Genomic DNA, 22,610 nt, shown 5'->3' on the forward strand with positions numbered 1-22,610 from the left:
GTGGTGGAGAGTAAAACTGTGACTGAGTTCAAAGAAGCGTGGGATGAACACAGATGATTTAGAATCGGAAAATAATATTAAATATTGAACTAGGCCAGTTACTGGGCAGACTTGCACGGTCTGTGTCTGTGTATGGCCGTTTGGTGGAGGATAGGCAGGGGAGGGCTTCAATGGCTGGGAGGGTGTAGATGGGCTGGAATAAGTCTTAACAGATTTTGGCAGTTGGAACCCAAGCACAGTACCAGGTGGAGCTTTGGATTCTTGCCCAAAAGTAGCTAAGAAGAAAAATTTAAAAAAATTAAATTAAATTAAAAAAAAATTTGGGTTGAATCAGGTTGGGCAGACTGGATGGACCATTCGGGTCTTTACCTGCCGTCATCTACTATGTTACTATGTTACTACAGTAGGGTTTGGGGTTTTTTGGTGAGCTCGCATTTTCCACCATTGATGTATTGGTTAGGGTAGCTTATGAGCTTGAGTCTTCCTCTCTATGGTTCACTAGCCAACCCCCCAGCTCTATTAGGTTCTCCTATAGAAGGTGCTGATGTTCTGGAGGCAGGAATGTATGTTTTTATTCTGAACTTTGGGGGGGGGGTGACGGGGTCAGTGAACATGGGTATGTGTGTATGGAGGTCTTTACTTTGTCCCTGCAGTGATTATCTGGTCACTTTAGATACATTTTGGGCACTTATACGTGTCTTTACATCGTCTAACTCACAACGTATAAGTTCCGTCTATGCGGGATTGTCAAACCTTCAATTATCCCTGCAGGACGACTGTCGGCCCACATCCCACCGACATCCCGCCCTAACCACTCCTCCAAAAATGTCCCTTTCAGCTCTGGGCACCCAGCAGGATTCAGAGGCCTAAAATGTCCCTGGAAACGTCTAAAAAGCCATTTCGATTATCGGCACTTGGATGACCTGTCTTTTAGATCGTCAAAGTGCCGACTTGAGTGGGTTTTTAGACGTATTTCAGTTTCAATTATGAATCCCATAGCTTTTATGTTCCCAAATAAAGATGGATTTTCAGCTAGCTGTGGTGGGGAGCAGCAGAGAATGTGGCATGCTGTCTGTGGGAAAGGGGGCTATGGAGAATAGTGGAGAAATGCTGGTTGTAGAGGAAGCTGTAGAGAATGGTGGACAAGTGCTATTGAAGGAAAAGCTATAGAAAATGATGGAGAAGTGCTAGGGGCGATTAAGTTTGGATGACAATAGGGCACAAATTTAGCTCAGTTTTTTTTTAATATCGGACCTTTGGTGTCTTCTTGCTCATACATTCTATTTTTTTGTTTTTCTTCTTTTTGGACCTTTCCATCTCTGTTCAATGTCTCCCCTTCTATTTTTCCAGCTCTATTTTTTTCTCATCCTCCTTTCATGTCTTCAGCTTCACCTTTATCTTCTCTTTCCTAACTCTGTATAGTTTCCTCTACACCAGTGGTCTCAACCTCAAACCCTTTGCAGGGCCACATTTGGATTTGTAGGTACTTGGGGGGCCTCAGAAAAAATAGTTAATGTCTTATTAAAGAAATCCTTAAAGGACCTAGTCCGCTAGGGATACAGGACCCAACACAGTCCGCGTTTCGACAAAATGTCTTCTTCAGGGGTCCCTGGGGGTCCTATAAAGGTGAGTACATGGGAAACAATTGTGTGGTGAACTGGAAGTGCAAGCAGTGTCTCACTTCCGGTTTACCACACAATTATTTCCCACGTACTCACCTTTATAGGACCCCCAGGGTCCCCTGAAGAAGACTTTTTGTCAAAACGCGGACCGTGTTGGGTCCTGTATCCCTAGCAGACTAGGTCCTTTAAGGCTCTTATGTGGATGATTTATTTTTATGTGGATGAAATTATTTTATGTGGATGATTTCAGTGTACCTTTTGAACTTTGACACTTTCAAATAAAGTCCATTTAGGAACATCATCACTCCACAGAGGGGTTTTTTTTTGTTTTCTCTGGATTTTCTTCTTTGTGGATATTTTGGGGTCAATTCCTTTTGTTTTTTGCTTATTAAAGAAATGACAATTTTGCATGAGGTAAAACTCTTTTATAGTTTATAAATCTTTCCTTTTGGCTAAGTCTTAATAATATTGTAATTTATAGCTAAAGAGACATATGATCAAGAAACTGTTTTATTTTACTTTTGTGATTATGATAAATATACAGAGGGCCTCAAAATAGTACCTGGTGGGCCGCAAGTTTGAGACCACTGCTCTACACCCTTCATTTCTCCCAGCTAAAGTTTTCTTACTACCTCTTCTCTCCCTAGTCCAAACTGTGCTAGTATCTCTCTTTCCTTCCCATACTTCTAGGTCTCTGTTTATCCTACTTCTTTCATGTCCAGTTCTCCTTTCTTTCTCCAACTGGTTTCAGCAGGCATAAGTCCTAGATACTTATTTAAGCCATGGGAATTGGTGCTATTCTAGAAAGGGCACTCATCCCCCAGTGCCCTTTATAGAATAGAGCTGAGTGCCAATTTTTCCCAGCACCCAAATGTGAGCACCATTTACTGAATCTAGCCCATTATTTTTACATCTCACTATAGTCGAGCCTTGGAATTTTCTTGGTTTGTACCAGAGGTAATAGAGAGTAAAAATGACTTGCCCAATTTTCCTAGTTCTCAGCCCACTGCTCCAGGGCTTCTAAGCTATTCAGTTTTAGGAGGGGAACTTTTTGGCCAGTGCTGTTTTTGAACTTAGAACACTGGGTTGGGGTGTAGTTGTAGTACCTGATTCTGCCCAATTAAATCAATGTTACAGGTCCTATAATGCGGTTCCCAACCCTGTCCTGGAGGGCCAGTCTGGTTTTCAGGATAGTCCTAATGAATATGCAAAAGGAAGATTTGCATGCCTGTTATCCCTATTATATGCAACTCTCTCATGCATATTCAGTAGGGCTATCCCAAAAACCCCTGGCTGGTGGTCCTCGAGGACAGGGTTGGGAACCGCTGCTTTAATGCACCAGGGCACGGTTATCAAAAATCCAAGACTGGCCTAAAATCTTCCCTCTGGAATCCATGGGTATGGAAGATTGCAGAGAGGCATTTGGTAAATAGTCTTGGCACTCATTTCCAACCATGGTAACAGGGTTCCCAAGAAAACCATGCAAAATTGTCCCCTTGACCAAATATTGGTTGAGGGCTAGGAGGTCCAGAAGTGGATGAATGTCTCCAGTCTTTTTCAGAATGAGGAAATACTTGGAGGAGAACCATCTGCCTCTCTCTCACAGGGGAACGTCCTCTGGAGAGTTGAGCTGTTGAGCTGGAGAAAGGGTAATAGTTCCTGGTGAAGACACTGAAAAGAGATTCGCTTGAAGGGTGGTTCAGGAGATTGGACTAAAGTGGGGTCAGGAAATTGGACTAAAACTCTCATGATCACCAAATTGGGGTGCAGGATGATCCAAAAGCCTATTTGGCAACTTTTGAAAGAATAGCCACTGTGTCCAGATGGCCACCTAACTGATGAGCCATCAGATTAGCACCCTATCTGACAGGGGAGGCCCAAGTGGCCTATAGAGCTCTGGACATTATTAAGGCATTAGATTATCGATAGGTTAAAGTGGCAATACAAGATCATCTGGGACTGTCACGGAATGCTACTGAAGAAAATTTAGAACAAAAATGTTCCAGAAAGGAGAACGGCCCAGAGTGGCCACCCAAAGCTTATTGGACTGGGCTACTCGTTGGCTTGAGCCTGAGCAGAGAACCGTAGAAGTTCTGAATATAGTGATCCTAGAACAATTCCTAAAAATTCTACCACCTCCCATGCAACTATGGGTCTCCCGCCAGGCCCCAACATCACTAAAAGAAGCAATAGAACTGGCAGAGTACTTCTTGGAAGATGAGGGGGTGGGAGGAAACAGATCCCGGGAAGTCCATGGGAAAAGGGAACTATGCCCCCCCCTAAATCCAGGGATTATGGGAAGGATAGTGAGAGAGAGAACTTAACCCTAACTCAAAAGGAATAGAGGTCCTAATATAGGGAGGTGGGAATTCACACAGAAAAATGTGGGCCCAGGTCCACCTCCCCCCCCCTTGAGATGTTTCACTTGTGGAGAAATAGCCAGTTCTGGAGAGACTGCCCCCAAATGGATTGCTCATTTTCAGTGGTGGGACAGGAATAATCCCCACTGCAAGAAAGAGCTTTAAGTAAAAGGTGTACAAGTAGTAGGTGTAGATGTAATGGCTCTAGTAGACACCAGCAGTAATCAGTCACTGCTGGGTCTATTGGCCCAAAGGTTGGGGATTGGGAGGACAGGTGTTTATAGTAGATCAGTATAAATCCGTGGGGATGTAAAGTTAGAACACACATATACCATTAAGATCACAGATAATGGAAGGACCCAAACATGAGGGTAGCAATAGTAGAGAAGTTACCCTTGCCATTAATTCTGGAGAGAGACTGGGAGAGAATGAAAGAGGTACTACCAGCCAAATTAGTGGAGGATTCCACTTAAGCAAAAACCTACCCAGGAGATGAGGCCAACACTTTCCAGTTAGGAGATATATTTCCCTTCTCCAACCATGAGGTTATAGGTGACCTAGGAAAAGATAGGACATCAAGGTCCACCAGACACAGAAAAATGGAGGGGATTAGTTCCTTCAAAACAAGTAGAAGCCATAAAAGAGGACATCTTGGGTAAATTCAATCAATTCACCCAAGAGCAAAACAATGATTCTTCTCTGAAGATATTTTGGGAGAAGGCCAATAAAGCAGAGAATAACCCTCAATAAGTATGCCCCCACTATGAAATATGACAATCTACTATATCTATTTGTAAGGGATGAAAGTGGTGAAAAAGAAATAAGGCAGGTTCTGATTCCTATACAAGGAACAATAATAGTTATTAATACAGTTTTAAAAATGGCATTTAGAATCCAAAAGTAGAGTAAAATAACTCAGCATAGGGAAAAACCCTTTTTTTAAACTTTCATAGAATCAATCATTGCACCATCTTGTTAGAATAAATGATTTTTAAATAACTTCATAGATTCATAAGTAATTTTTAAATCTCCATAATGTGAAAATAAAGTCCAAAGTCCAAAGTTTTGTGAAAAGCTAATATAAGTAAACAGATTATAGTTTCAATGTCTCTGCAGCGGTGACCCAGCGGGGTTCTGACGCGTTTCGCCGTCCTGGCTTCCTCAGAGAACCCGCTAATGCTGTGTGTGACAGACTTGTCAGTTGGGTACCTAATTCAAAAGGGAAAATTCCCTTTTGAATTAGGTACCCAACTGACAAGTCTGTCACACACAGCATTAGCGGGTTCTCTGAGGAAGCCAGGACGGCGAAACGCGTCAGAACCCCGCTGGGTCACCGCTGCAGAGACATTGAAACTATAATCTGTTTACTTATATTAGCTTTTCACAAAACTTTGGACTTTGGACTTTATTTTCACATTATGGAGATTTAAAAATTACTTATGAATCTATGAAGTTATTTAAAAATCATTTATTCTAACAAGATGGTGCAATGATTGATTCTATGAAAGTTTAAAAAAAGGGTTTTTCCCTATGCTGAGTTATTTTACTCTACTTTTGGATTCTAAACACCATTTTTAAAACTGTATTAATAACTATTATTGTTCCTTGTTTGCTGTTTGTACTACATTTCCTTTGGAACAATATTCAATTTATCCAATTACCCAGTTGTATTATATTAGGTTCTGATTCCTACCATATTTAGAAGACCCCCCCTACTTACCATGTCACATTCTCACACATTGGTAGGTCATCTGGCTGAGTCAGGGACATTAGATCATCTGATAGCACATAAGAACAAAGGAATAGCCTTACTGGGTCAGACTATTGGTCCATCTAGCCCAGTAGTCTGTCTTCACAGTAGCCAATAAAGGTCACTAGTACCTGGCAAAAACCCAAACAGTAGCAACATTCCATGCTACTGATCCAGGGCAAGCAGTGGCTTCCCATGTCTGTCCCAATAACAGACTATGGACTTTTCCTCCAGGAAATTGTTCAAACCTTTCTTAAAACCACTACATTAACCATTCTTACCACAATCTCTGGCAATGCTTTCCAGAGCTTAACTATTCTTTGAGTGAAAAAATATTTCCTCCTATTGGTTTTAAAAGTATTTCCCTGTAACTTCGAGTGTCCCCTAGTCTTTGTCATTTTTGACAGGAAAAACATTGATACACTTGTACCTGTTATATACCGCTCAGGATTTTGTAGTTTAATCATATCTCTCCTCCGCCATCTCTTTTCCAAGCTGAAGAGTCCTAACCTTTTTAGTTTTTCCTCATATGAGAAGCGTTCCATCCCCTTTATCATCTTAGTCACTCTTCTTTGAATTTTTTCTAGTTCCGCTATATCTTTCTTGAGATAAGTCAACCAGAATTGAATGCATACTCAAGGTGAGGTCACACCATAGAGTGATACAGAGGCATTATAACATTCTTAGTCTTGTTAACCATCCCTTTTTTAATAATTCCTAGCATCTTGTTTGCTTTTTTTGGCTGCCGCTGCACACTGGGCTCCCTCGATGAGGCTCCATGCTATGACCATGATGCTGGGCACTGCCCATGCACATCAAAGGCGGATGCCAATGAAATTCATCATCCATATGTGTCCACGCCGGATGCCCATGGGGTGCACCAGTGATGTGCATTGTGGTCAGGTGATCCTGCTTGATGTCTGGAGGTCAGAGATTGGTGCTTTAATGGGGATTCCAGGCAGCACTCAGATGAGAAAGAATCAGAGAGCTTTAAGGCAGGGGTTGGCACTTAAAAGTGGCAGCACACTTTGGATGGTCCACACCGGGGCTCCGTGAATGATGACACCCATATGTAAGAACATTCTAACTGCTTATCCTTAGATAACAAACTACAACAAAACCCCTTAATGCGATCATGCGGTAAGCTGTTTCCATATATTAATCACCTGTTAAGTATCGATTGCTCTTCAGTAAAAGGGTCCCTAAATTTGAGAAGAATGTGTTGACTTAGCTGGTGAAGCATTTGAAAATTGTCAGTAGCTGCTCTCGGAGCATCCCTGCCCCATGCCACTTCCATTATATTATCATCTAGCCCAATCAAGTAATCAAAGCAACTGTTGCTATTATGGATGCTATGAGTACATGCAGATCAAGGAAATGATACTATGGGGCACAATTTCAAATCACATGGATTCTCAAAATGGCAAAAAAAGGTCCATCAGCCCAAAATATCCAAATTGCAATTTTGTAGAATTTGGACATCTTACACTGCAATCATGTAAATAGCAAGAGGATGTGTTTTGGGTGTGACTAGGGAGGGCACAAAATTAGGATGTTCAACTGCAATAACTGGGAAGAAATGTCCTAGCCTAAATATATACATTTATATTTCAGTCACCTCCAGGTACAAAGAGGTGCTTTGATTGAGCAACTGACCACTGGAGGGATTAAGGCATGACCCCTCATGAATCCCCTAGTGATTGCTGTCCTCCTCCCTCTCCCCTGAAAGTAACCAGGATCTATGACAGCATCAGGTATTATGGGCATTCTGAATAATGCACAAAACAGATTAGAAGAGTAGCCTAGTACAGTAGGTACTTCCCTGTCCCTGGAGGTCTCAGCATCTAAAATAAGAGCTCTAGGGAGATATGAACCTGGGTACCCTGGCTTACAGTTCACTGCATTAACCACTAGGTTACCCTTCTGTTCTGCAAGTAAGTCTGTGTGTCCATTTCTGTGAAAATACTGCCAGACAGATGTCTTTGTCCCTGGATTTCTTGACATTCATAATTTAGATATTTCAGTTTGTAATGTGGCTGTTCATTTTGGATATTTTCACATATTTTTAAACAAGAAATCCTAACAGATTTCCTGTTCAAAAATGGCTCTGAGATGGACTTTATTGGACAATATGAGTAGGACCTTCCAATTAAGACTCAGGTGTCCTTTCAAAAATACCCCTCCACTTGGCACAGTTTGATTTGAAAGCTACTTTTGGCACTGTTTACCATGTATTGATGTATAAGTGGTTGTATGAGATGAGTATTCTGAGCCATCTTTTGTCCTAATTTAAGAATTATTTGTTACAGCAATAGCAACATGGAATGACTTGTATTCACCTTTTGGTAGTGTGGATTTTGTAGTCTCTGAAGGTTCTCTTTTGGTTGCAGAGATGGAGAAATTTGAAGTAGAAATTCATTTTTCTGAAAATGATGTTCAGTTGTTGGCATATGTGTCTAGTGAACAGGGGAAATGATTAATAGGATAAAGGATTTTTTTAAAAATGAGAGATACTGTGAAGAAGTATTTGAAGTTGAACCTGGAGAAGACTAAGGGCTAAATTCACTAAGCCCATGGACTGGATCCGATCCATGAGCGATCCGATCCGTGGGCGGGGGGCTGATTCACAAAGTGTCCTCATGCAAATGAGGATGTTTGGAATCACACACCCAACTGATTGCAGGGTTCGCTGAATAGCTTACAGAGCAGTGACCTTTTTAAAAAAAAATTTGACTATAGCAATTCCGTTGTTTTAACCTGCTTTAAATCCACAGGTTAAAAACACGGGCTTGCACTGTGGGGTAAGGCTAGGATAGTTGGGACAGAAGCAGGGAGGCGATAAGGGCAGAGAGCAGGAGAGTCAGGGGCAGAGAGAGAGCTGGAAAGTCGGGGCAGAGAGCAAGAGAGTCGGGGCAGAGAGAACATGAGAGTCGGGGCAGAAAGCAGGAGAGTTGGGGGCAGAGAGAGAGCTGGAAAGTCGGGGCAGAAGCAGGGCTGTGATTGGGGCAGAGAGCAGGAAAGTAGGGGCAGAGAGCAGGAGATGTAGTCGGAAACGACGTGAGCGACTGGTCCCCAGCAGTCATTTGTTTGTTGATCGGCCAGCCCACTCGGTGTTCCAGTTTTTGGTTCGTGAATCGCTGCCTGCCTACTTTACATGCCGTTTCCCCTCATTTGCATGCGCGGATCGGATCGGTTGATGATCGGCCATGAGGTTAGTGAATCGGATCGCAGAGAAATCGGGTCGCTAAGTGGTCACAAAGTGGTCGGGACTTGATCGGTGGGCTTAGTGAATCTAGCCCTAAATATCTATGGTTATCACAGGGCAAAGACAGTTGGTGCCAGTAATGGCATGATATCCAATTAAATTTTCAAAGGAGCTGATTAGCTTAGGTTTGAAGTTTGATGTGGCATTATCTTTGTTTTTGCAGATTTCAATGACTATTAAATCTTGTTTTTGGTAATTTTGGAGGCTGTGCATTCTTTAACTATTTTTGCATAAAGATAAGTTAGCATTATAAGATCAACTATTGTAATTCATTCAATGTAGGCCTTCTGTTAGTCTCCTTGAAAAGGTTGCAGACTTTGCAGAATATAGCAGTTACTTTTGGGTAAAAAAAAATAAAAATCATGCAATGCCTGTTTTGTTAGCTTCACCAGTTTCCTGTTGAAGCGCAGATACAGTTTAAGGTACAGAGCCTCATTTACAAATACAGAATTATTACATGAATTTGCCTCATTATCTTATGTGCCAGGCAGGATGTTGCAATCCTCTCACTTCAACCTTTTGTAGCTGCTGCTGGTGAGTATAGTGCCACCTGTCTACCAGGAGGAGCATTTCGCTAAGAGACTCAAATTATGGAATGATCTGCCTCAGATTATAAGAGAGGAATTACCTTCAGTTTCTGAAACTCTTGAAAACGTGGTTTTAGCTCTATTTAGGGAGTGAGGAGTGTGGCTATTCTATGTTGTTTTAATGTTTTTCTTACATTTATTGTAAATTGTTAGATGTGCTTGCTAAGTGGAGAATGTTGTTTTACATTTTTAATATGAGACTTAACACTATAAACCGCTTTAAGGTAATATATATTGTTAAAATCAAATTAAAAGAAATTAAAAGAAAATGATAACATTCTTTTACAACAATAGTGGTGTCAAAAATAATAGGAGCAATTTTAAGCGAGGGGCTCTTCACATAAACCAGCTACCTTCACACTTGGAAGAATTTCATTTCAGCTTAGAATGGAGCCATCAATCAACCAAAGGAATTCAAGCAATAATTTAAAGGTCCCCAGTCAAGGACGCAGGGATCCATAAAGGCCACAAGCTGGATATTGTCAGTGTAAAATATAGACTGATATTTAGATATTGAATAAGGAAAGCCAGAGACAGAAAAAAATGCTAAACAAAGTTGGTGGCAAAAGGACCCCTACAGAACTCCATAATAAAACACACATCTGTCACAAAATGCTGAACTGCAAAAAATTCTAAAGTGACCATTTGAGAGGAAGGAGGAAAACCTCAACACTAGTCCAGTAATTCCAGGTTCTGCTAACTAAGCAAGCAAAATACTGTGGTCAGTTACTGTATAAACTTAACTATTAGTCAGAATTTTTGGCCCTGAAAAAAGATCCAAAAATTAGAATCTCAGATTGTAGTCGAGTCAGCACACATTTGTCTTCCCTCTCTCCCTCCCCAGTGATGGCATGTCTCTCTCTATCCCCACCCCACCTCTTTGGTGACCAGCAGTGGCGTACCTAGCATATGTGACACCCGGGGCCATAATTTTTTGGCAAACCCCCCCCCATCTGTACGAAAAACATGATTTTTAGTAACAAGCCACACGTCACACATGAGTACCTAGGAAAAGGCAGTATCTTAAATACTGCAGTGAGCAGTACAACATCAATACACCCATTGTAAAACTAAACAAGCCAGACTAGTACAGATCAATCCTACGCCGTCAATCATAACAGAAAACCATGTCTTTCGAACACACAGAACATAGAAAACACCTTCGCCTAATATGGAATATGTCATCACAAACTAACCCCTCCCCCTTTTACAAAACTGTAGTGTGGATTTTAGCCGCGGTATAACAGCTCTGACGCTACCACCACGTCTGGCGCTAAAAAACGTTCCACAGTTTTGTAAAAGGAGGGATAAAATAGAAATACATAGACAAAGGTTAAATTGAACCAGCAAAAAGCTGGACTATACATACAATGCAATACCACAGAAACAGTGACACATGTCTCCTAAACCAATAAATAAATAGAGAATTTTTGTTCTACCTTTGTCTTCTCTGGTTTCTGCTTTCCACATCTTCCATCCACTGTCTCTTTTCTCTCTGCGTCTTCCATTTGCTCTGTTACTGTGCCTCTCCCTTTCTCCCCCCTTCAAAATTGGTCTGACACCCATCTTCTTCCCTCTGCTCCCCCCATAGTCTGGTATCTCTCTCTTCTTCCCTGCCAGCGTCTTCTCCCCACTCTCTCTTCCCCATGTCCTTTCAGCATCCTCCCCACTCTGTCTTCCCCATGTGCTTTCAGCGTCCTTCTCCCCACTCTGTCTTCTCAATGTGCTTTCAGCATCCTTCTCCCCCTCTGTCTTCCCCATGTGCTTTCAGCGTCCTTCTTCCCCACCCCCTGTCTTCCCCATGTGCTTTCAGCATCCTTCTCCCCCTCTGTCTTCCCCATGTGCTTTCAGCGTCCTTCTCCCCCCCTCTGTCTTCCCCATGTGCTTTCAGCGTCCTTCTCCCCACTCTGTCTTCTCAATGTGCTTTCAGCATCCTTCTCCCCCTCTGTCTTCCCCATGTGCTTTCAGCGTCCTTCTTCCCCACCCCCTGTCTTCCCCATGTGCTTTCAGCATCCTTCTCCCCCTCTGTCTTCCCCATGTGCTTTCAGCGTCCTTCTCCCCCCCTCTGTCTTCCCCATGTGCTTTCAGCTTCCTTCTCCCTCCCCTCTGTCTTCCCCATGTGCTTTTAGCATCCTTCTCCCCCTCTGTCTTCCCCATGTGCTTTCAGCGTCCTTCTCTCCCCTCTGTCTTCCCCATGTGCTTTCAGCGTCCTTCTCCCCCCCTCTGTCTTCCCCATGTGCTTTCAGCTTCCTTCTCCCCCCTCTGTCTTCCCCATGTGCTTTCAGCGTCCTTCTCCCTCCCCCTCTGTCTTCCCCATGTGCTTTTAGCATCCTTCTCCCCCTCTGTCTTCCCCATGTGCTTTCAGCGTCCTTCTTCCCCACCCCCTGTTTTCCCCACGTGCTTTCAGCGTCCTTCTCCCCCCCCTCTGTCTTCCCCATGTGCTTTCAGCGTCCTTCCCCCCCTCTGTCTTCCCCATGTGCTTTTAGCGTCCTTCTCCCCCCCTCTGTCTTCCCCATGTGCTTTCAGCATCCTTCTCCCCCTCTGTCTTCCCCATGTGCTTTCAGCATCCTTCTCCCCCACCCTCTGTCTTCCCCATGTGCTTTCAGCGTCCTTCTCCCCCTCTGTTTTACCCATTTCCCTTCAGCGTCTTTTCCTCTCCACCCCACCTTTCCTCCCTTTCTCCCTCCCTGCACCTTACTTTCATGACGCTTCCCCCCACCCCCGGACAACAGGCCCGGTCTGACAAATGTCCCTGCCTTGTGGCCGACGACGTCTAAACTGCCTTCGTACAGCAGCCGGCTGCTGTATGGCTGCTGTAAAGATTGTCTCTGATGCAACTTCCGGTTGCGTCAGAGATGACCTTTACGGCAGCAACACGCAACTCCAGCTGCTGTAAGAAGGTAATTTAGACTCGCAGCCATGAAATAAGGAGCAGGAGGGAGAAAGGGAGCTGTTTCAAATTCACCGCTGAATTTTCCGGACCTGGTCGGCTGTGCACCCCCTCTAAGCCTGCACCCAGGGCGGTCCATCCCCCCCTTGGTACGCCACTGGTGACCAGTGTTTCTTCTTACAGTAATGCCTTAATGCTGTTTCTGATGCTACCGCTAACACCAAAGTACAATAAATGCAAACCAGGCCAGTGTGAGGCCTTGAATATTTGCGCATGCTCAAGACCTTCTGGCTCCTGGAGGGATTGGATAGGCCTTGAACATAAGCAGTTGTTAAAGGCTCCTCACTGGCCCAACCTGCAGTTATAAAATAATACTTCATGTCAGTGGTAGCATCAGAGACAGCATGCAGGCAGTACCGGTAAGGAAGCACAGTGGTCACTTGGGGGGGGGGAGGAGAAAGGCACCAATCACCACAAAGGGAGGGGGTGACAGTCTTAAATTGTAAGGCAGGAAAGAAAAGTTGTGGTCCCTCTTTGGTTTCTAGTGCCACCTGACTTGCTTTTTTGGTGCCTTTCTATTTGACACTTTGTTAATATTTATAAATAAGACAGAATTCTGTAGTAGGTACTGCCAAAGAAATTTTTGATTTTTAACTTGTCACAGATGGCTGCTTGTGTATGGGAAAAAGATGGTTACATAAATGCCCTGAGACCTCTCTAATTTTTAATACTGTAAACTGTCCTGATACATATGATGGTCGGTATATCAACTTAAAGTATTATCACCCTGAGTGCCTAAATACTCAATATAACATGATATACAATATTACTCTCAATATAGGAGGCGCATCTTATATTATATTCAGGAAAAGGCCTCAGAATTGGAGCCTACGCACAGTCTTATCATAGATTGATAAATCAGTGTAGTTTTTTCTGCTCCATGCTCCAGTCATTGGCCAAAAAACCTGAAATCTATATTTATTCTTAATGTCTTAATTATTATTGCTTTTTTTTCTTTTTAAAAAAATTTTTGTGACTTCATCTATAACTTAAGATATCATTCAACATTTAAACATTTAAAATTACCAAAGATGCACTACTCCATTGGTTTGAAAAACAATTGACAGCTAGTTACTTATCTCAATCAATGTTTGTTCAGTGTTTTTTCAATGTTTGTTCTAGAATTCTGTTATAGAATCACCCCCATAAACTGTAATCCCTCCAGAGACAGGAAAATACTGTACTGTACCCAACTGTAACTCTCTCTGAACTACTAGTAAAAAGGAATGTACTAAATTCATTTAATGATTCTAAGGATTAATGGGTTCCAGTGTCCCACTATTATTGGGGATTATTGGGGTGTTATGAGTTCCACTGAGAATGGTGATCTTGGTGCTAATAAGAGTGATATAGGTTCTACTATGGATGGAGACCTCAGTTTTACCAAGGAATTACAGTTTGCTCTAATTTACAGTGCTATGGGTTCTGTTGCTAACAGAGCCTAGGTCCAGTTAGAGATGAAAATCTTGATGTTACTTACACTGCTGTGAGTCCCATTAGCACTGGGGATGGAGAAAAGCTCTGTAAAGTTAGGCACAGAATCGCTGATGAAATTCACATTTCCATAAACATGATGGGGGAACTTCTCAGCACTCTCCTCCACAATGTCAATTTGCGATGTCCGTACATGGTAAGGGAAATTCTTATTGGCTGCAGAGGGCCGTGTGATAATCTGCCAGGAACAAAAGGCACATTCCAGGGTTAATACCCAAACATGAGCTCACAGGAAGATTCAGGCATCATGCACTCTATGGAAACACAGCATGAATTCAAGAAGGAGAATTCTATACATATACTCACCAGAAACACAGCATGTGCATAAAGGTGGATCCCTAACTGGATTCCATTCACAATCTTCTCTCGCGCCCACTTTGGGATGCCAAAGTTTGCAATAAGTGCCATGACAGGCACAGCAAAGAACCTGTCAGCAAGACAGAAGGGGCGTGAGCACAGAAGTAGGTCAATAGCAGCTGGAAGGGCTCTTCCTCTGCCTCCTAGACTTGTCCAGTGGGTCTTACCAGAGTGTGTAAGCTGCGAAGAATGGCACATAGAAGGCCTGCTTCTCCGGGTACTGCTTCAGTGTGATCAGAATAGCGTAACAGAACCAGATGTAGGCAATGAACTGAAGTGCAATGTTCCCATAGCCTGCTGGAGATTCATATGTATACAGCACCTGGGCAGGGTCAAAAAACTGTATGCCCAACCCCCACAGGTCAACATGAAGAGGCAATGGGGAGGAAAAGTGAGAAAGATATTTAGTACCATGGACCATACTGGTCTTTATCTGCCGTCATTTACTATATTACCAGATTATCACACTAAGATCTGGAGAGATCAGGGGCTTACTGCAAGCAAACAATAAGAATCAGGTTTGCAAGGACATGCCCCTCACCTGAGCTTCATGGATGAAGAGGATGCTATGTGTCATCGTGTACAGGGTCATGTACACAGAGAGCTTGATGGAGCCAACATGGCTGATGCGTCCCCTGCCATAAGACACAAAGCACACAGTGATAAACCATCTAGTGAAGGTCACAGGAAACACAGCACGAAACGCACCCTCCAGTAGATGCCATGGGAAACAAAGAACACAACATCACACCCTCCAGCTTCAGTAGAGACCGCATACAGTAGCACATCCTCCAACAGAGAACGAGGGAAATGAAGAACACAATAACACACCCTCGAGCAAACAACATGGGAAACAAAAAGCACAATGTCACACCCTCTAGCAGAGGACATGGAAATAAAGAACACAAAACACCTCCAGCTTCAGCAGAGAGCACAAAAAGCACAGCACTCAATAACACACCCGCCAGTGCAGCTCAAATTGAGGAAGCTACACGCCATGCAAAATCCCAAGAGTCTTAGGGAGGATGGTCAGCAACTAATGGGGCTATCAGGTTGTCCTTTTGCTTTTCCCTTTCTCCTCATCCCTCCCTTCCAATATTCAACTTTCAACAGCTAAGGCAGGGGTGGGCAACTCCAGTCTTCGAGGGCCGGAATCCAGTCGGGTTTTCAGGATTTCCCCAATGAATATGCTTTGAAAGTAGTGCATGCAAATAGATATCACACATATTCATTGGGGAAAATCCTGAAAACCCGACTGGATTCCGGCCCTTGGGAACCGGAGTTGCCCACCCCTGAGCTAAGGTGAAGAGGAGCCTCCTCTTCTGAAAAGCTGGTGAGAGCAGCAAGGGGATGTGACCCGACAACCAGATTTTGTTTTAAAAATTTCTAATCCGCTTAAACCTAAGCGGTTTACATAAAACATACATAATCAGCATAGAACTAACACATACATAGCTAAATAAATACTTCTAAAACATTTACAATCAGAATCTCAATTCAATCAAGAGAATATCTCCACAAACAAAAGCTGTCTTCAGTAGTTTCCCAAGTTCTCAAATATCAGAAAACAGCCTCAACTGTCCTGTTAACATACGCCACATTAAAGCATATGCTACTGATATTATAGATGATATTATAGATAATGCTGTTGTCTCTTTAATCCTCCCCCATCCCCTTTGCAAACATTTCAATTTCTATTCTAAGAAAATATTATACCATTTCTCCTCCAGTGCAGTATTTTAACAACCCCTCCCCACATCTCTCACCCAGCAATCCCTCCTCAGAGCACGTAGGGGTCAGCAGGAGCTGCAACATTAAGGGGAATCATCTCTCAGTTACCTGGTAACCGTGAATCCCTTCCCCAGGAGAATGAGCATCAGCAAAAAGATCAAAAAGCTTGCAGAGAAGAGGAGCTTAGCTGAAAGAGAGGTAAAAAGAGTCAGAGTGAGGCTTAACGAGCAGTTCAAAGGATGCCAGATCCAGGAAAGCAGGGACGTAGCACATACGAGTACAGCTTCATGAGAAGGGTGCTGAACTATAAACACCCTTGAGGCTACCGAGCTCAGTACCCAAAACATGTACATAGGAATTTCTACCAAATCCAACACAAGCCCCTCGAAAACCAAAATAATATTAAACTACACTTTCGACCTGGTTTACAGCACAGTACAACTAATCATGAAAAAACAATGGAACCTATTAAGACAAATACTGATGTTATCACAGGCACCCGGTTCTATAGCAAAAAAGCGGGTAGCCCACATAAAGTACTTCAACACCGCTTCTTCCGTGAAAATTATCAAAAGGAGGAAAAAGCCTCAGATCCCACCCTCCACCAAACCGATAACTCAGGTTGTAAACAGGTGGAGATTAACCGGGGTATGGTTAAATCACTGGCATAAAAAACCTCCTCAATAATATTTCAATAAAGAAAAAGCCTTGTGCAATACAAGTGGATAAGAGTCCACTTTAAGTTAGAACCACTGGTGTCTGAAAATAACTCAGCAAAATCCCACTAAATAGATAGAGAGACGCGCCACACATCGACGATGGCCAGCGTTTCGCCAATCATAAGCTGCCTCAGGATATAAGGTGGCGGTCAAACCTACAAGACACAAAATATAAATGTTCAGATACTTAACGTCTGTAGGACAGCCACTCAAGCCCCTCTTCTTGCCGTGGAAAAACGCTCTGACGTACTCTCAAGTCAGCTCCAGGATTAAACATGGCAGCTCCTCAAACACAGAGAGTGGAAAATGTCCCGCCTCTTAAATCCATTAGTTGCAGTCACGTGAAACAAAACAGAACAGGATTGGATGAAAACAAGTGTCTTGTGGTTTCAAAATGAAAAAACGAAAATCATATATTTGTGTTTATTTTTATGTGACATAGTAGATGATATCCTTCAGTTTTAAGTATAATCCCCCAGGTTCCTCAATTAACAGAATATTTCTAAATTGTATCAGAGTGCATGATGCCATTCGGTTCTAGAGTTCAACCCTTTAGGTTCCTCGGTATCCAGAATGTAAATCCAAAATAATTCTCTTTGCAAAAGCAGACGTTGACGATTATAGTGACTCATAGGAACATGATCTACTATACAACATCGTAAATCTTCAAAATTGTGATTAAACTCTTGACAATGAACAACGATCGGAGCCTGCTGCTTGCCAGTATGTAGACAGCTTTTATGTTCCGTCATACGTGTTTTAAATGGGCGTGATGTTTGGCCCACATAAATCTTCTGGCATGGGCATATTATGAGATAAATTACATGGTCAGTGAGACAAGTGGTATGAAAGCGAATAAAGTGCATTTTACCTGTTGCCGGATGCATAAAATGACCTGTTAAATCTAATGTTATAGTACAAATTTGGCACCTTTGACATCTGGAATGACGATATTGTTGTTTCAAAGCACAACTGTCCGAGGGGCTTAATAATTCTTTAAGGTTCTTTTGTCTGGAATAGGCCATGCGAAGGTGGCAAGCAGAGAATGCAGGGTCTCGACCTAAAATGTCAACACGTTTTATTAATGGTGAGAACTCTAATACACAAGTGATTGTTTGCATATCTGGAGATCGAACTTTAGGTAGTAACAATAGACTCCGGTCCACATGTTTGGCTCGTTTATAAGCTTTTCTCAAAGTTTGTGGAGGATAGCCACGATTTAATAACCGCTGAGAAAGATCTTTACTTTGGCGGTGAAACTCCCCAGAATTCAAACAGATACGTTTAAAACATAGAAACTGGGACGTGGGTAAGCTTTGTTTAAGTGGCAACGGATGGTTACTTGTAAAATCTAAAAATGTGTTCCTATCAGTGCTTTTGCGAAAAACCGTAGTTTCAAGCTTAGAGCCCTGTTTGCTAAGAAGAATGTCCAAAAAGGAAATTTTATAGGGATGAACATTAATATCAAATTGTATTTTATCATGCCGGGCGTTGAGCCAATTGTAAAACTAAAAAAAAAACTCATGGGAGCCGGTCCACGCTACAAAAATGTCATCTATGAACCGGAGCCACAATTTGATATGAGTACTGAATGGATTTAAAAGAATCCATTGATTTTTAAAATGTTGCATAAATAAATTGGCTATAGAAGGGCCCATTGTGGCCCCCATGGCAACGCCCGAAAACTTTTCACCGTATCGAAAATAATTTCTTTGCATTGCCAAGGCTAATAATTGTACAATGAATGTGGTAGGTATCTTTCTTTCACTGACAGTAGCATCTAAGCATTTGCTAATGATGGAATAGCTTCAGCCTGTGGTATATCACAGTATACAAAGATTTTACGTCAAATGTGACCAAAAATGTAACTGCATGCCAATCAATTATTTACATCCTGAGGCAGCTTATGATTGGCGAAACGCTGGCCATCGTCGATGTGTGGCGTGTCTCTCTATCTATTTAGTGGGATTTTGCTCTCTGAGTTATTTTCAGACACCAGTGGTTCTAACTTAAAGCGGACTCTTCTCCACTTGTATTGCACAAGGCTTTTTCTTTATTGAAATATTATTGAGGAGGTTTTTTTATGCCAGTAATTTAACCATACCCCGGTTAATCTCCACCTGTTTACCACCTGAGTTATCGGTTTGGTGGAGGGGGGGATCTGAGGCTTTTTCCTCCTTTTGATAATTTTCACGGAAGAAGCGGTTTTGAAGTGCTTTTTGTGGGCTACCCGCTTTTTTGCTATAGAATGGGGTGCCTGTGATAACATCAGTATTTCTCTTAATAGGTTCCATTGGTTTTTCATGATTAGTTGTACTATGCTGTAAACCAGGTCGAAAGTGTAGTTTAATAACATTGGAATTTCTACTACAGCTCTTCACCCTTTTAATCCGTTCTTCTATACATCTGTGGTATGTGAAATTGTAACCTTGTTGCTAAACCATCTGTTGTGTATGTAAACTTGTAACCCGTTCTGGGCTCTTCTGGGAGGACGGGCTAGAAATCCGACAAAATAAATAAATAAAGGCAGGAAAACATGCTGAAACTGCTGGCAACAGGTTGTCTTTTGATGTTTTGTTTTCCATTTTTAAAGGTCTTTTATTGAACAAACTGACATAAAAATCTACATGGAACAACAATAAGTCAGCAATAAGTTCCAAATGACAGATACATTTCCATCAAAAGGGCTGTTTCCTATTTCTAAGTGATTTTTTTTTAAATCAAAGGACTGATTTTTTTTTTTTTTTTTTTTGTAAATGATTATGACAAGTATTTAATACACATTTACACTATACTGATTACATGTGAATTACACTTAGATCCTTATATTAAGCCAGTGGTTGTCAGGGAAAAAGTTATCCAGACAGGCCGCTACTCCAATTAACTTTGGATGTTCAGCTGCACTTGTTCAGATACAATCTGAGCAGATGAAAGTTGTCCACTGACATTTAGCTAAATGCTGCTCAATATGGTGCCATCTCACTGCTTATCATCCTGGCCTCACCATTTCTCTAACCCGGCCCCCGTATTTGTCCAGGTATCTTGTCTGCATTGCAGTTTCGTGTGAATAAAAGGTTCCCAGCAAAGGGAATATATTTCAAAAGCCTATTTTAGCCTCATAGATCTTTTGAATTATCTAACTCTGAAGCGTTAGGGTTGTTTTTAGATAGTGAATCACTGCATTGGATACACACAAAATAGTTTTCACCCACTATGGAATGATTTTGCAGAGCTGTTGCATAGGTTCATCTCTCGGTTCTGATCTGGTTTAAAAATATGAATATCCAGTGACATGGACTTTTAGCTGCTGGAAAACGCACACATAGGTTTAGAACGCAGAGACTTTGGGCCATATAGAACAAAGGCATTCCAGGGAGTGTTTTGGAAACTATGGAGCCTATTTAGAAAAGGTTTTCTCCCATTTTGAAAGTATAGGCTCTAAAAACGCTCATGAATGACCAGATTACCAGTATATACAGTATGGCCCGTATTCTGTAAACAGTGTGCCGATTGTAGGCAGCTGTAGGCGTCCTACAGCAGTCTAATCAGCCAATCGGGATGCATGTTTAAAAAAAGAAAATGCTTCCCAGGCAGCCTGCCTATATTGAGGGCACCTCTGGGAGCCTAGGGAGGCCTGCCTAAAGCTAGGTGGTAGCTTTAGGCAAACCTAGGCAGCCCTATGCATCTCCCTAGTAGAGCAGGAGACGCTTACAATGTAGGCCAGCAAAATGTTGGCCTACATTGTGAGTAGACACAGCTGCTATACTTATCATGGCAAGGGATCTACCTGCCACAATTAGTATAGTGGCCGCAGCTGCAGCCGCCAGTCTCCCCCCCCACCCCCTCCCCCCGAATGACCAAGGCAGGAGCGATGCCCAATCCCTCCTGCCAGAAGACTACCCCCACCTGCCCCCGATGATTGCTGACAGGAGGGTGCCCAACCCCTCCTGCTGGCAGGCTTCCCACCCCCGACAATCGCCAGCAGGAGGGTGCTCAACCTCTTCTGCTGGAAGACATGGGGGGCGGGGGTAGTCTTTTGGCAGGAGGGGTTGAGCACCTTCTTGCCGGCGATCGTGGGGGGTGGGGGGGGCCTACAGGCAGGAGGGGTTGGACACCCTCCTGCCAGCAATCAACGTGGGGGGTGACCAGTATAAGCGATCGTGCATAAATTATAAGTATATGCATATATTTTACCCATATCTCCCTTCTGTGTTCCTATACTCCCCCATATCTAGCATCTTCCCTCTGTACATCCCTATCTTCCCCTCTATGTCCATCTTCTCCCCTCTGTCCAGCTTCTCTGCTTCTCTACATCAATGTGTCTCTATCCTTTTCTGTTTCCTCTCTCCCTCCACTGTGTGTTCAGCATTTCACTACTTGGTCTTTCATCCCCTTCAGCAAATACATTTTGGCCAAACTCAAGTTATGTGGCCAAAATGTATCCAACAGCCAACACTGAATTAAAAAATAAAGATAAAACTTGCACAGTTAGTGTCAAAAGCTTATTGGAAAAGTATTATTGAGTATCAAGATGACAGTTTCCACGTGTGACTCAGTTACAGATTTGTTTAGTTAAGTGGGAGAGTCTCAGAATGTAAGAGATTGAGAGTCCCTGCTCTTTTGAGTAGGAGAGGTGATGGCAACAAGTTTGCTGTGGAAACCCACAGAACATGTGGAGTCATCTCACCCTCATTGTTGAAAGGACCCTCCGTTGACCTGCAGCAGACAGACAGACAGGTTTGTCACAAGATGGCAGGGTACCTACCCAAAATCTTAAGGCTCGGATTCCCAACTCCATCGCTGGCATACTGTCCCCAGTACATGCAGAAGAACATGAGACTCAGCACTGAACAGGAAAAAGAGAAAAGCAGTCAGCAGCTGGAGACCTTAAAGCACCTATTCCCTGACATTAAATACTCCAGAACCAAATCAATCGTATCCCACTATTTTTTTTTTAATCATTTTTATTAGAAAGGGTTCAACAGGATAACAGGAACAACACTGAGACCAAAAATGCAAATACAAAAAGCAACCCTGATCCGTGGGTTCTTTACAAGTATAACATCTTGGATGCCATCGAGAAGATTAGACTTCTTTGCATATCCCACTATTATGTGTTTCACACCATCATTCCTTTCACACTCTATTTACAGTCTGTTCTTCTGCCACAGTGAAAAATGAGAACTCAGTCATGTAGTAGTGTAGTAAGAGGGAGGCAGGGGGGCAGTCTGCCCCAGGCGCCATCTTGGTTGGGGCGCAGGCACCTGTTCTTCTCTCCGTCCCCGTCCCCCCACTCGTTCCCGACCCCCCTTTCTCCTGTACCTTTTTAATTTTCCTGGCGTGAGCAGCATCGCGAACTTGCTGCCTACGTCAGTGTTGGCTCTCTCTCTGATGTCACTTCCAGGTCCCGCGCTTAGGAAGTGACATCAGAGGGAGAGCTGAAACAGATGCAGGCAGCAAGTTCGTGATGCTGCTTATGCCAAGATTATTAAAGAGGTACAGGTGATCCGTTGTTATTTTCAGGCCCTGGTGGGATCCTCTTTTTGGCTTAGGGTTATCTGAGAGGGCTCTCTGCAGGCTATATAGTGGGTAAGAAATGTATTCTCAGTCATTGGCTTCAGGGCTCCCCACCCACCATTTGGTATTAGAGCAATAAATTTCATCTTCTCATGGTCTGGGAATCTCTGTCAGCTCGGTTTTCTCGACATCGTAGTAAGATCTTCTTGTCCGTTGGGCGTCTTATTTGGATACTTTACCCCCCTCTGATTAAAAGCC

The 22,610-nt window shown here is 42.9% G+C and overlaps 1 protein-coding gene across 2 annotated transcripts in view; it reads right to left on the reverse strand.

Moving 5' to 3' along the window:
* Positions 1-22,610, reverse strand: part of TMEM145 (transmembrane protein 145) — a 56,961-nt gene that overhangs the window by 5,775 nt on the left and 28,576 nt on the right. For both annotated transcript variants that reach the window (XM_033914357.1, XM_033914356.1), the window contains 6 exons: positions 21,601-21,681; positions 16,225-16,303; positions 14,927-15,020; positions 14,553-14,725; positions 14,335-14,455; positions 14,015-14,206 (listed from right to left, as the gene is read on the reverse strand). In XM_033914357.1, the coding sequence (XP_033770248.1) occupies positions 14,015-14,206; positions 14,335-14,455; positions 14,553-14,725; positions 14,927-15,020; positions 16,225-16,303; positions 21,601-21,681 (740 nt within the window). The remainder of the gene's footprint in view (positions 1-14,014; positions 14,207-14,334; positions 14,456-14,552; positions 14,726-14,926; positions 15,021-16,224; positions 16,304-21,600; positions 21,682-22,610) is intronic.

The sequence above is a fragment of the Geotrypetes seraphini genome, chromosome 11 (assembly GCF_902459505.1).
Source record: "Geotrypetes seraphini chromosome 11, aGeoSer1.1, whole genome shotgun sequence".
NCBI lineage: Eukaryota > Metazoa > Chordata > Amphibia > Gymnophiona > Dermophiidae > Geotrypetes > Geotrypetes seraphini.